The 14,992-nt window shown below is 42.6% G+C and overlaps 1 protein-coding gene and 5 non-coding genes across 6 annotated transcripts in view; 1 reads left to right on the forward strand and 5 right to left on the reverse strand.

Moving 5' to 3' along the window:
* Window positions 1–14,992, forward strand: part of sema3h (sema domain, immunoglobulin domain (Ig), short basic domain, secreted, (semaphorin) 3H) — an 83,738-nt gene that overhangs the window by 41,196 nt on the left and 27,550 nt on the right. Inside the window, exons 6-8 of the mRNA XM_030056204.1 lie at window positions 238–357; window positions 2,631–2,776; window positions 5,147–5,261. Coding sequence (XP_029912064.1) covers window positions 238–357; window positions 2,631–2,776; window positions 5,147–5,261 — 381 coding nt within the window. The remainder of the gene's footprint in view (window positions 1–237; window positions 358–2,630; window positions 2,777–5,146; window positions 5,262–14,992) is intronic.
* Window positions 5,882–5,954, reverse strand: trnar-ccu (transfer RNA arginine (anticodon CCU)). Its single transcript has one exon. It is a non-coding gene; the product is annotated as a tRNA-Arg (tRNA).
* trnar-ccu (transfer RNA arginine (anticodon CCU)) lies at window positions 6,648–6,720 on the reverse strand. Its single transcript has one exon. It is a non-coding gene; the product is annotated as a tRNA-Arg (tRNA).
* Window positions 7,359–7,430, reverse strand: trnat-cgu (transfer RNA threonine (anticodon CGU)). Its single transcript has one exon. It is a non-coding gene; the product is annotated as a tRNA-Thr (tRNA).
* Window positions 7,441–7,513, reverse strand: trnar-ccu (transfer RNA arginine (anticodon CCU)). The gene has a single exon. It is a non-coding gene; the product is annotated as a tRNA-Arg (tRNA).
* Window positions 8,394–8,466, reverse strand: trnar-ccu (transfer RNA arginine (anticodon CCU)). The gene has a single exon. It is a non-coding gene; the product is annotated as a tRNA-Arg (tRNA).

The following is a 14,992-nucleotide window of genomic DNA, read 5'->3' on the forward strand; positions in this document are numbered from 1 at the left end:
ATGTGCGACACACTGTCAGAGCAGCTGTTTCTGCCTGTTTCTGTGCTGATTTATTGGACAGACTCGATGTTTTCCACCGGGGTATCACTGTCAGCGAGAGCAGTACGTTTGTTTTGAGGCTGCAAGGGATTTGCTGACACTGAGTGCGTTAACGGAGGAAAACATTTGGATCACTTAATACAAAAATATTCCATGTCGAAGGATGTTTTAACGGTGTGTGTGTGTGTGTGTGTTTAGATGGAGAGCTGTACGCCGGCATCACCTCCGACTTCATGAGCCGAGACTCCGCCTTCTTCCGGAGTCTCGGCAGCCGGCACGTCATCCGCACCGAGCAGTACGACTCCACCTGGCTGCAGGGTGAGGAACTGCACCGTCGCACGCTGACCTCTGACCCCTGACCCCTGACCTCCACTAGTTTCCGCACACTGTCACTTTTTTTTTTTTTTTTTTTATCATAATTCAAGCAGGTGGTGTGAGTCACTTTCAGACCCATAATAAAAAAATAAATAAACAAAAAATAAATTAATAAAAATAAAAATTGCTGTTCATGCTTTTTGGCAGTGATTCATTTCACTAGCAATTTTTATTTATTTATGTATTTATTTATTTTATAGATAAGCTGCTCTACATACTTCATACTCTCTGTCTTATACTTTTTTTTTTTTTTTTTTTACACATTTCTAATGCATATATTTTTCTATTTTCTTATTGTTTCACTTACGCTTATACTTACATAGCCTATGCTTATACTCGCTTATAATATATTCTTCTCTTGAGAATTTGAACAACTGCAACTGACCCGATTTCCCCTCAGGGATCAATAAAGTATTCCTGATTCTGATTCTGAATTATTAACTCACGCTCGTCCACCGTTAAAATGAAAAAGGTGATTTTTTTTTTTTTTTCCTCCCAGCCGTGGCTCTGCAGCGGCGGGCGTGTGCACGCACAGCGAGGCTTCCACGCTCCGCTCGTGTCGCTTGTATTTCAAAACAAGCGATCCAACATAATTACAGTGAAGAGTGACAAATCAATCCGCTCTGCTCCGGGTCTGAGGAGCCAAGTCAGCCTGGATGAGGATTCACAAAATAATTTGAACCAGCTAATGTCTCAATATCAGCCTGGATGAATTAAAGCGACAATAATCAAAACCAGGTGATAACGATTTAGACGAGGACATTTTACAATCGACTGACGAAAAATATGGAATAAGAACATAATTTAATGGCAGAATTTGTGGCCACCTAAACTCGCTGGTATTAAATATGGTATATTAAATTCACCTCCAACGTATTTGTCAGTGGAGTCTACACTGCATTCCAACTTATTATGCAAATGATATTTTTGTCCAATTTTCCTAAATAGTCAATGAAAATGACAGTCAGTATAATTTTCAAGTCACCAACAGTTAGAGTATAATTTGATTTTTATTGAACAAAACTCAACATGATAACAGTATTTTTTTTAAAAATAAAAAACTCCTAAAATACACTGTTCCAAGCTATTATGCACAACAGATTTTCAAAACATTTTGTAGGTTGTAAAGAACTGAAAATGGTCATTTGTTGACTTTGCAGCATTAGAAGGTCATATTGACGGACATCAAAAGCTATTTCAGTCAAAAACATCGTAACAGGCCAAATTACATGTTAACATGAGAGCCCTTCTTAGATATCACCTGCACAATTCTTGCATCCGTTGAACTTGTCAGTTTGTGGACAGTTTCTGGTTGAATTTCTTTGCTGGATGTCTGAATAGCCTCCCAGAGCTGCAGTTTTGATGTCAACTGTTGGAACGCAGTGTAAATAATTCTTGTTTTCTCCAACAGATTACACACCCGTTTACACCTATAAACGTTTTTTAATGGTCAGAAAATGGACATATAACACCTTGACAATCAGTATGGATAATGTAAATCCACAACTTTCAGTTTCTCAGTCTTTCTCTTGTCCTTTTATGACTCAATTTCACAAACACTGCCAGGATTTGGAGTTCAGTTTCAGCTGAGAAACTGGATTCAATCTCTCAAATGACATAAGCTGTGTTGTCACTCCTTGTCCCGCTCACTTCCACTCTCCATCTGGTTTTATTTCCTAATTTTCTCTCGGATGACTTTGACACAAAGGACGATACGTTTGCTTTGCATTTGTCACCTTCTCTCTCTCTCTCTCTCTCTCTCTCTCTCTCTCTCTCTCTCTCTCTCTCTCTCTCTCTGTTGAGCTGCTGCTTTGTAAACGGAGCGCTCCTCTCCTTCTCCCTCTCGCTCAGCAGGAGCGTTTCTAAACACCTCCGGCCCGCTCGCCCCCTCGGCGCTTTTATCAGGGCGGCGTCGATGTCGCCCGCCGATAAAAACAAGATACATGTTGCCTCTCTCGGCTCTTTGTAAACTCAATTGTACCTCCCTCACCCTTTTTTTTTCCCCACCCCGCTCTATCTCTCCGGTGATTTCTTGCGCCCCCTACAAACACACTTTCTCCCCTTCTTCTTTTTTTCCCTCCCTCTTTTCTCTTTACGCTACGTGGATCGTGTCACTTTGGCTTCATGTCCTAAGCTCTCTCTCTCTCTCTCTCTCTCTCTCTCTCTCTCTCTCTCTCTCTCTCTCTCTCTCTCTCTCTCTCTCTCTCTCTCTGCAGATGCCCAGTTTGTGCGGGTAGCGTCGCTGTCTGAGACTGATAACCCGGAGGACGATAAGGTCTACGTGTTCTTCACCGAGCGCGCTCAGGAGGCCGAGGGGGCTGCTGGGAAGGTGCTCTACTCCCGAGTGGCCCGTGTGTGCAAGGTACAGGATGTGTGTGTGTGTGTGTGTGTGTGTGTGTGTGGGGGGGGGGGGGGGGGGGGGGGGCATTTGCAGGCATTGCTGTAAAACACAGTGTGCTGGATCTGTTTAAATGCACATTTCTGTATAAACAAGTGCGGATTATTGCTGTGGTGCAGTGGTCTCCAAAGTGCGGTCCTGGGACCTTCAGGGGTCCTCTAGCGGCCTTCCACGGTCCCTCCCAGCAAAATGAGGAATAGCTTAATTTCACTGTAATTTAATTTACAATCGCAAAAGTGGCGGAGTGATTATCTTAACAGCATGTTTTTTAATCTCACCTCTCTGAATAAACCTCAGTCTGTGTTCAGGTATGCCCTTTAAACAAATTTACTACAGAACACCGACCAAAATATATTTTTATACCAGGCTCCTAAGAGCAAAATCGCCTCAAATCAGGGTTTCTAATAATAATAATAATAATAATGATAAGCTAATGAGCTCTTATTATAATAATAGCTCAAAGCTCAAAGTGCTTTAAAATAAAGTGAAAAAACAAGAGAATAAAATGAAAAAGGATATTTAAAACAAGTGCAAGGACTGCACAATAAAGCCAAATAAAAGGAAATAGAAAAAAGGAAAGAAAATAGAAAGAGAAATATCAACACACTGTATCATAGATAGAGATAGAACATAGGAAGACACGGAAACGGTAAAATATGTAAAACCAAAGGAAGGCTTAAATCGCTGAAATATGTAAAAGAGCAGAATAAAAGAATAAAACAAAGGGAGCGTGACAGTGAAGTTGAATAAATAAATTTTCAAACGTCCACGGAGCCGCTCGTTCTCAAAGTCACGTCGGGCTCCTCGAACGGCCCTGAGCTGGCGTACGTGGCGAAGTGTGTGTGTGTGTGTGTGTGTGTGTGTGTTTGAGGAGAGATACCAACGTCAGCATGCAGTTTACACAGACGCAGGTGTGTGTACGTGCCGGCGAGTGTGTGTGAGCCTGCAGCGGTGTGTGTTTACGTAAAAGCGGCTACGTGTGATTGGACGCTCGTATGGACACGGCCGAGCGACTGTGTGTGTGTGTGTGTGTGTGTGTGTGTGTGTGTGTGTAGGGGACTGTTTATGTTCCTCACTATCACCGTCCCCGTGATATCACCGCCCTATCTCCTGTGTGTGTGTGTGTGTGTGTGTGTGTGTGTGTGTGGTTATACCTGTTGATACGTGGCTCCATGCCTGCGTACTTGTGTGTTTCACTGTGTGTGTGTGTTTAAGTGTGTATTTCTCTGTATATCCGCATGTAGTCGACTAGTCTGCAGCAGTGGTTTTCAGTGTAAGTAAGTGAGGTCCGGGGACCCCCAGGGGCCCTTGCAGGTCTCTCAGGGGGTCCACAGTGAAATGAGGAATAGTTTAAATGCCGTTCACAAGCATTTAAACACAAGAAATCAGGCCCAGCGTCACTCATCTGACCTTCAAATAAACCATTTTAATCATCAAAAATTTTGTGTTTTTGTCATTTTTCAAAATATTTAGTTGCAAATTCTGTTTGTTTTTTTTTTTCCAGGCCATTTCTTTTCTAATTCAGTCAATGTCTTTGTCTCATGCCTTTGAAAGAAGTCAGCTGAATTTGCTGGTATAAACATGATTAGCAAATGAACATTGCTGGAACAATCATTTAAAAAGAAGAAAAAAAAAAAACATCTTTAGAAAAAAAGCTCTGTGATGCTGGATCTGATTTCTTGTGTTTAAATGGTTGAGGGCCAAACCACTTTGAGTCGGGGTCTGTGGTTTTCTGAAAGTCAGCTTGGGGCTCTGGAACATGAAAAGGGTGGAAGGTCTCTGGTCGGTGTGTTTGCTCATGAAACTATGCAACAATGTGCGTATCTGTTTATGCTGGTGTGTGAGAATGTGTGTGTGTGTTTGCATGTTTTGGATGCCTTCTTATGTGGATATGCATGCACATGTATGTCTGACTATGCCGGTGTGTGTGTGTGTGTGTGTTTGTGTGTTTGCATGTCTCATTTCATTTCAAACGTTAAGTTGAAGCCCCGCGACCACAGAGACACAGAGTGAAGCCGAATGTCAGCACAAACACAGCGATCAAGGAAAGACTGCAGCGCAAAATAAAATGATTTACAATAAGTATTCAACCACAGTATAAAGAGGGATAAGTTAAATAAAATGTGTTCTAATGAAAAATACATTTTAATTTCTGCTTACATGAATTTGCATGCGTGTACATGCCTGCTCCATTTTAGAGGATTTCTGCGAATGAATATTTCAGTGTATGGGGGCGCTGATTTATCATAGTTGTAACGTGGAATTATATTTTATTGGTAATCTCTCCAATCCGTGTGTGTGTGTTTGTGTGTGTGTGTGTGTGTGTGTGTGCAGAATGACATCGGAGGCCAGAGGAGCCTGGTGAACAAGTGGAGCACTTTCCAGAAGGCTCGTATGGTTTGTTCAGTCCCCGGACCGGATGGCATTCAGACACACTTTGACCAGCTGCGTGAGTACACACACACACACACATTACACACACACACACCACACATTACACACACACACACCACACATATGCATGAATGCACAAATTCTCTCCCTGTTGAAATAAAACCCGTCAGATGTTTTCAGATGAGAGACAGAAAAACTTACAAGGACTCAACCTCAGCCTCTGTGTGTGTGTGTGTGTGTGTGTGTCTGTCTGTGTCTGAGTGGTCCTGCTGTTACCACGGTGATCAACAGCCCTGTCGGTCACCTTGGGTTCCTCCTCATGCCTCAGCCTTGGTAACCACGGCAACTGGCCTCAACATTCGTTGCTGTGGATTTATTCACTATATGAAGGAGCCAGTCTGCTCCTTTGACTGGCTGTGTGTGTGTGTGTGTGTGTGTGTCTTTGAATGTGTTTTCTGAGTGAGACAGAGTGAGAGTTCGTGTCCTAACTTCCTGTTCTCTCAGATATATTGTCGCTTTTTTCTGCAACAAGCCGCTGCTGCTGCTCTGCTGCCTGGTGATTAGAGAGAGACTCTTTCAGAATAAAAGGCTGCTAGGAGAGGATGGTTTCGATCCATCGACCTCTGGGTTATGGGCCCAGCACGCTTCCTCTGCGCCACTCTGCTGACAGTCAGCCACCCCAGATGGGACTCGAACCCACAATCCCTGGCTTAGGAGGCCAGTGCCTTATCCATTAGGCCACTGGGGCTCTGTTTGAATGTGGCATGGAGGCTTAAAAAAACAAGAGACAGACACAGTGACGCACATCAGTCCAACACACTGGAATAACATGATATTGATGCTCAGGCTTATCAATATGGCTTATCAAAATGTGTGACTGAACAACGAGACAGAGTCTTTGGGAAAAAAATCAAACTGAATTTCTTCCAAAATGTCACAAAAACACAAACTAAATTTGTCAAAAATGTCTCTTTTATCAGAAAAACTAGATATGATGTTATGAACCCCTTGAGCTGTGAGACATTTTAATTTATTTGAACACACATGTTTTCCTGTGTAGCGCTGGGATAGGCTCCAGCAACCCTCTGCGACCCTTGTGAGGATAAGCGCTTTAGAAGATGAATGAATGAATGAATGTTTTCCTGTGTATTGATGCATCTGTTTCTGTATATATAATTTGATGTATCTACAACATCTGTGGAAAGAATCAGTCGTTCATTCAGAGTTACAAAGTGCTGAAGTGTTTAGTTTATTTAAGGATCATAACGCAGCTCAGAGTTTCAGCACGATGGTTTTCAACTGTCTTCAGCTACAGTTTCAGTGTTTTGATCAGAACATCACAGGTCTTTAAAACACTTCTAGCAGAGGATGGTTTCGATCCATCGACCTCTGGGTTATGGGCCCAGCACACTTCCGCTGCGCCACTCTGCTGACAGTCAGCCACCCCAGATGGGACTTGAACCCACAATCCCTGGCTTAGGAGGCCAGTGCCTTATCCATTAGGCCACTGGGGCTATAGAAACTTGATTTCACGTTCATTTTTATAAAAATAAGTCCCCGGTTTCAGTGCCATTTAAAAGTCGTCAGTGCCATTTTATTGTTATCATCATCAAGTGTCCTAGTTAACCCAGGTTTAGATGGCAAATCAAATCATCTGTTGTATTTAGATCTAGAACCTCAAGAGAGTTCAGATTTGTTTGTTGTTGTTTTTGCATTTGATTATGACTGATAGTGAACGTTTTGCTTATTAACATGTTCTACTGGCATTTAAACTTGAGCCAATAGATTGTCTGATCACCAGAGACTATAAATTAAGAAAAGGAAACTATAAAGACTGAGTCGGCCGATTTGAATCCAGTGAGGACAGACGGTCTGAAGATGTTTACAGTGATAACATATGTAGTGTACCATAGTCATTTTAAGCAAGAGCAGTCTCAGTGAGAAAGCCTGTTAAGCCAAAGGCCGCCTGTCCTGGGCCTTGTTATTGCAGTGTGTCCCACAACACTGGCACTAGTCAGGCCTCCTGTCAGCAGTTTCTGGCCATTTGATCACATTGAATGGGCGCCATGACACGACACATCAATTGTCCTTTGTCGCCACGAGTTTTTTTGACTTCTTATACTAACAACAGGTCAGGCCCCTAAAACAGAGCTAGCAGAGGATGGTTTCGATCCATCGACCTCTGGGTTACGGGCCCAGCACGCTTCCGCTGCGCCACTCTGCTGTCAGTCAGCCACCCCACATGGGACTCGAACCCACAATCCCTGGCTCAGGAGGCCAGTGCCTTATCCATTAGGACACTGGGGCTACAGACAACTGATCTGTGGAAGGAGATGGTTCATATTTGAACAATATTCCCGTTTATGAAGATAAGTCCTCAGGTTTAGTGCCATTTAAAAGCATTTAAACTTTGTGCTGTTATCATCAAGTGTCCTAGTTAGTCCAGTTTTAGAACCAGAGCTTTCCTGTGAAAGTCAGCAAACCAAATCATCAGTCATAGAATTTGTATTTAGATCTGTTCAGTGCTGAGATGTTCGATGGTTTGATTTATGTGTTAATAGTTCTCAGTGTTTAAAAAATTAAAAAGTTTCTTCTTCATTCAGCTTCATTTAATCAGACGTACCTGTGCTGTCTGTTATCCTCACAAAGCTGCTCAGTGATTCAGACTTATCTTTAATTATCTTTACACAGCTGTCTTAATGAATCGTAGAGATTTCTGATTTGTTTGAATAACTATTTTTGTATTTGATTATGACTGATTATGAACGCTTTGGTTATTATTGACCTGCTCTGCTGAATTTTAAACTTGAGCCAATAGATTGTCTGATCACCAGAGAGATTATACATGAAAATACCAATATAAACAACGAATGGTTTGAAGGAGTTTACAGTGGTAACATGTACGTACCTACTGATCCACACACCAAGCTGGTGGTCAGTCAGGACCTGTGGCTCTAGTTTTTGGGGTGTGTCCTGCACCGTTGGTACTAGTTGGACCGTTGCCAGCTGTTTTTCATGATGAATCGGTAGCAGAATCTTTCATGCCGGTGTGGTGGTGTGTCTGGGCCTTTATACTAACAACAGGTGAGGTCTTTAAAAGGCTGCTAGCAGAGGATGGTTTCGATCCATCGACCTCTGGGTTATGGGCCCAGCACGCTTCCGCTGCGCCACTCTGCTGACAGTCAGCCACCCCAGATGGGATTCAAACCCACAATCCCTGGCTTAGGAGGCCAGTGCCTTATCCATTAGGCCACTGGGGCTACAGAGGCTGCTGGAAGAGTTAAAAAAAAAAACTCAAAACAGAAAGAGGCAGAGACAGGAGAGAGAAAGAGAAAGAGGCAGAGCGCTGCACAGACAGGACTCGTTCCTTATCTCTGCTGTCTCTGTAAACAGAAAACTCTCAAGAGTAAACAACCTGCCTGCTCTGCTTTCACAGCGCGCGCACACACACATACACACACACACATACACGCAGTCAAACATACGCAAAATTAATGTTTGTTTCAACATATACATCGACAAATCACACACTCACTCTCTCTCAGACGCCTAGAGAACACATTCATAACACATAAGACAGATATTTGAATACGCAAACACACACATAGACACATACTCTCACACGCACACACACACACACACACACACACACAGCTCTCCAGCATCGACACACCTTCTCCAGCCTCCGCTCGTCTGTGTACACAAGACAGTTTTGACTTGTCGGGAGCATAAACATTTCTACCCAGCATGCCTGTGGCCACGTTTTGCACATCTGATAACAGCGCATACAGATTTCTTTGTACACTTCAGCGCCCCACACACACACACACACACACACACACACACACACACACAAAACAAAACCACACGCCCTCACTGAGCAGATTAACCCATCAGGTGAAGAATGCCGGCGGTGTTGTGTTTACGCCACGCTCCGCTGCACAGAAACACTACAAATCCCATAAACCCCTGGGGGTCTGCCTCTGTGTGTTTACAGGAGGCACAAGTTAGAGTCTTGGAGGGGTGTGTGTGTGTGTGTGTGTGTGTGTTAGAAAACATTTGGAGGTTGAAAGCATCATTTACAGCGGCGCAGAGTTAAAAACTGACATGAAAAAAAAAGAAAAACGGAGGAACATGTCAAATAAACCCAGTGCTTAAAATACTTCACGCTTGCCAGAGTATCAAGCTGTGTGTGTGTGTGTGTGTGTGTGTTTATGTGGGTGTGTGTGCCTGTGTGTAATCTATAGCTGCTGGCAGAGACCAAAACAACATTATTTGGGCTGAGCTCTCGTCAGTTTTGACATTGTTGCTGTTTTTACAGGTGAGACGGATCAGTTTCCATGTGGGATGAATCCGCACCAATAAAACAAAGTCACAGCCTGACATAAAAATATCAATAAACACCCTTCTTTCTGTGGTAGAGAGCCTGGGAATCTATTACAAGATGGAAAAAAAAGTTGTATCAGTGAATCGACTTGCTTCTGCAACAAGGCGTTGTAGCTCTGCAAGGTTTCGTTCGGCCACCAGATGACAGTTTGCGTCATCCTGTGGCAGAAGTAATCCTGTTTTTCACAGCTGCCGGGCCGAACTGGTGAAATGTCCCTTTAATGTGGATAGCGCGGGTGCATCTTCTCTGAAATGCGGTGCTGACTGGCATAAATCAGCGTTACTGATATACAATCCGAATTTAGATGAAGATGAAGATCGCCAAACCACTGAAATTTGATTTTTTTTGATTTATGCGTTTCCCTCCTGCAGCTGTTTCCATGGTTACGTAATGGAGGATTTGTTGGGTAAAGTTCATTATTAAATTTCAGATTAAATTTGTGACTTAACTTATGAAGTAACTCGTTTTATTACAAAGTTATTAAGAAAGTTATTACCTTATTTAAATTACTTTTTTTTTTTAGTGTTAACCACTTCATGAAGATGCTGAGGTGAAATGGCTCAGTCACTTGCAATTAAAAATGTTAATTTCAAAAATGGAGCCCAAACCTTCTTCATATCCAGACGATGAAGCTGCTTTTTCCCCACTGCCTTATCACTTTTTTGATGTATTTTCTGTAAAAAAAAAAAAAAAAAAAAAAAAAAAAAATCCAGACAGAACCATAATGAAAGAAAAAATAAAAGAAGCAACATTAATATTTTTAAAAAAGTTTGCAGGTCACAAAAAAAGGAAAAATATTACCCTAAGCAGAAGTGGAGTATAACTGTATTTATTCAAGTACTGTGCTGAAGTACAATTTTGAGGTATTTGTACTTTACTTGAGTATTTTGGAGTGGTACTCCACCATTAAAATATTGTACTTTTTATTCCGCTATGTTTTTTGTGACAGCTTCAATTACTAGTTACTTTGCAGGTTAAATTATTAAAACAAATGGTAACACTTTACAATAAGAGTACAACAATTAACGTTAGTTAATGCCGTAATAAACATTAAGTAACAGGTAATAAACATTAAGTAACAGTTAACTAACCGTTAACTAATGTGTCTAAGAATCATGTACTAATGCTGTTCATGCTAAGGTATTAATTTATATGTTATTTAAGGGTTATTGTAGATATTATTAACATTAGTAAATGCCATAATAATCATTAACTAACAGTTAATTAACCATTACGGCATTAACTAACATTAACTAACGTTAATTGTTGTACTCTTATTGTAAAGTGTTACCAAACAAATTATAAATCAACTAATAAATTCTGATATATTTTTACAGGTTAAGCTACCCAGCAGTACATAAAGTAACTAAAATGAGCTCCACCTTTACCAGCTACAACATTAAAGCGATGAACACATTAATGCATCAGTAATTATAGTCCAGTAACTTGATCCTGCATTACTTTTGCTACTTTAAGTGTATTTTGATTCTGTAATTTAACTTAAATGAGATTCTGAATGCAGGACTTGTGTATTTTTTCACCGTGTTGTTGCTGTTACTTGAGTAAAAGTACTTCAGTGTGAATACTTGTTCCATCTCTGACCTCACAAAACATCGACCTTTTCCCCTGCAGCTTTTTTTGTACAAACTGCGGCTCTGGCTGGTCTAGTTCTCGGGCCTTACATCGTTCTGATCGGCTCACTTCTGCTTCTTTTCAAGCTTTCCCGACTCGCTGCCTCGTCTGAAAGTTTTCGGCGTGTCCTCACAGTTGGCTCGCGGTCTGACAGTGGCTCTGTGTGTTCTAGCAGCCGGCAGAGGCGTGAGTCATCGGGCAGGACCGCTTTGAATTCCCGGTGCAGTTGTTATTGTTGTTGAGGCTGTGCAGTCTGGGCTCGCAGATTTAATTGCCTTTTCCAACTCCCGTCCAAATGTCGTGAATCTCATTGTTGCTGCGCCCGGCTGCCGCTGTTGTTCTTTTCTTGTCGGGCTGAAATATGAATCGAGCCTCATGAAACCTCGATGATTCAAACAAACAGGGCTTCATTACCGTCCTGCTGGTTTTTAGCCGGTGAGGACAGTCGGGGTCTCAGAGGACAAACTGAGACAACTCGAAAAAGAAGGGGGGAAGGACTCGCTGCTATTTTCTGTCCCCGCAGCAGTTGTTGTTGTTGTTGTTGTTGTTGTCGTCCTCACCGGCGGCGGAGGGAGAGTCATGCTATGAGGTTTGGGATGTGGAGTCAGACGGCTCTGCGGTCGGACTGAGTGTCATGACACCGGAGACACTGAGGTCCTGCAGAGTTTACAGGCTTTTCTGTCATCTGATTGCAATGAGTATGTGTGTGTGTGCATGTGTGCGTGTGTGTGTGTGTGTGTGGTTGTGTTCCCGTTGTGAGACAGGCAGCACCCACATCCTTGTCGTTGGATCACCCGCTTGTGATGCGGGCAGGGAGGCGGCGATGGAGACAGAGGGACAAACAGGAAAGGACGGAGGGGAGCGAGGGAGATCATGTCTGAGTGTGTGTGTGTGTGTGTGTGTGTGTGTGTGTAACAGCTGAAGCTAAAAAAGCAGTTCTGCAGAAAGGGAGAGGGAAATAAATACTTTTACAGCTCACAGGAACAACATGAGGGATGAGCAGATGTTACTTTTAGTTGCCACTTGTTTCATTACAGTGTTACTGCCATTAAAGCCCTTATCTACTGAGATATGTGTGATTTGAGGGGCTGTGCACACACTCAACGTGTCAGACTTGCAATGTGTTGTTTTTTTAGATTATTTTTGGGTATTTGTGTTTTATTAGACAGTCACAGAGGAGAGAGACGGGACAGACAGGGTAGAGTGAGGGGTCAGGGTTGGATTTGAACCCCAGGCCGCTGCAGCCTGGCTTTAGTGTTACACGGTGAAACACCACAGTGCCAACATGCCTGTTTTTAAAATTATTTCCAAAGGTAAACATGCCAGACGGACGTGTTTTTACCTCGCGTCGCATCTCGCTGTTTTTAAAACGTGGAGCGCTGCATTCGCTGGTTGCGTTTAATGCAGACGGTCGCCGCGGAGTCCGAAGACGAACTCTCAACGCAGCGCTCGTCAGCATCAGTTTGAGCACAAGCGACCAATCACAAAAGAGAAGCAGGAGGACAAATATTGATCATGAAATGGTCAAAAATGGCCTATACAGGAGAGTTTAATATTCGCTGCTGAATCCACTGTAGATCTCTGCGGATTACATGTGAAAACAACAGTCAGGGAATTCATTTTTATTTGTTTTTACGCCAACAAAAGAATCAAGATAAATGATAATGTAAAGTAACAGCTTGCTTAGTTGAAAAAAGTGAGCCATTACTTGAATAGTAAAATGAATGCAGCAGGTAGAAGGAGAGGAAGATGGAGGCTCGAGGAGGAGGGATAGAGACGGACAGATCACGTTAACACGGCCACAGATATTTTGAAAAGGTAACTTAATCTTTACATTTTGGCTTCTCATGCACACAAAAGCAGCATTTTTTGGTCACTCCCCAGATTTTTTTTAAAAACAGCAGTTGTCTCTCCACCATCAGGCTTTTTTCATAGGATTCTCATTTGTCTCATTTGTTTTTTTGGAGAATGCTCTGGTGTTGACAGATTTTCTTGTTGAAACAGACATAAAGATGAATTTTCAGAGAATTTCAGAAATCCATGTAGACGAGGACTTGGTGGAAGAAGGATCAGACAGAGAGAAAACAGAAGAGAAAGTGAAAGAACAGTGAAGGAAGAGAGGGAGGGATGAGGGCAAGAATCAAGAAGATAGAAAAACTGGGCGGGGAGGATCTCATCAAATTTGATTTACAAAGCTCATTTGGCACAATAATATGTTATGCAATGCACTTTATATGTGATAAAATGAATACGCTGGGATGAAAATCAAATAATGTATGAAACACTGAGAAAAAAGCTGCAAAATGCAGAAAAACTGGAGCTAAAAATGAAATCATTAAAAATCAAAAGTGTAAAAAAAAAAACAGAGAAAGTTATAATAAATCAAATGTAGAAAGTTGTAGCCCAGCAGTCTGAGAGGAGGACGGAGGGATGGTGAGACGGAAAGATCAAAAGAGAGACAGAGAGAGGAAAAAAAAAACTCACTAACAAGCATTATGTTTCCATCTAAATGCCAAACATATTTTACCCAAACTTTAGAAATGCCAGAACTTAAAGGAAAAAAAAAACAAAAAAAAAAAACAGAATTGATTGGGAGTGGGCGAGCTGTTTGTTGTTCTCCAGTATCAGAGACCCAGACAAAGAAAATGCCTTTGGAAATCTCATACTTCAAAAAAAACAACAGAGATACGACCACAGCGGTTAGGAGCTCATGGGAGCGACAGCAGGATTTATGTTCTGTGGTGCCCGGACGTCTTACTGACGTTTCAGGGGGGCCCCCAAAGCCACTTCTGAACCGTTTTGCAATGAAACCGAACTGTGCAACCGCATCGTATTTATCTGACAAACTCAATCCCGTTCGACTCGCTGCGTAATTACCCTGCTGACAAAAACATTTTCCCCCTTCAAGTGAGAGCGGGAGCCGCTCGAGGGGAATCTGTCGCTCACTTTTGATGCAACTGTGGAGTCTTTGTGAAAATACTGGGATGGACTTTGTGGGTTATGGGATGGGAAAAGGTGAGGAGAAAGTGGAGGTGAAGGAAGATGGAGGAGGAGTGTAAAGGTGGAAGAAGAGATGGAAAGTGGAAGGTAGATTTTTAACAGTGGGGATTTAGGTTGGACATGATGGATGGAGGAACGGGAAAAGAGAATGCGCTGGTCAGCTGACGAGGAGGAGGATGAAGACGAAGAGGAGTCTCCGGCTGCAGGGGTTAGGAGGGACGTGGAGAGACGGAGGTGACAGGACGGGAGGACGAGACGAGGAAAGATAAATGCTGCGTTCATTCGTAAAAAAAAACGAGCTCCAACTTGAGAAAGAAACGCCGGCCGCTCCTCGCAGTCAGTTTGAATTACAAGCTGGAAGCTCCTCATGTAAAAACAACGGAAAACAAATCATCTTTCTTTCATAATTGAATCAGCATTATAAATAATACCGCTGCACGCACTTTTGGTATTTCCCCGGAGGAAAGTGCAGCGTTTCTCCGTCTGCTTGTTATCCATTTTTCACGGCGGAAAGTCCAAAATTCTGACTTCCATTTTGGCCAAAAAGAGTCAATCAAAGTTTGCGCCATTTTCAGTTTTCAGTTGAGGGAGAGGGAACAGAGGAATAAACTGATTTGGGTGATTTTAGGATGTTTTTTGAGTTAGGGACAAATAAACAGAGCCTGTTGAACATGGTGGAGGGGGTCCCACAAGAACTTCGTGCCCCGGGGGCCCCGTGGCCCTCGGATCCGGCCCTGCTGGACGGTCATCCAACTCGGGATTAGAAG

This window comes from Myripristis murdjan, chromosome 7, assembly GCF_902150065.1.
Source record: "Myripristis murdjan chromosome 7, fMyrMur1.1, whole genome shotgun sequence".
Lineage (NCBI taxonomy): Eukaryota > Metazoa > Chordata > Actinopteri > Holocentriformes > Holocentridae > Myripristis > Myripristis murdjan.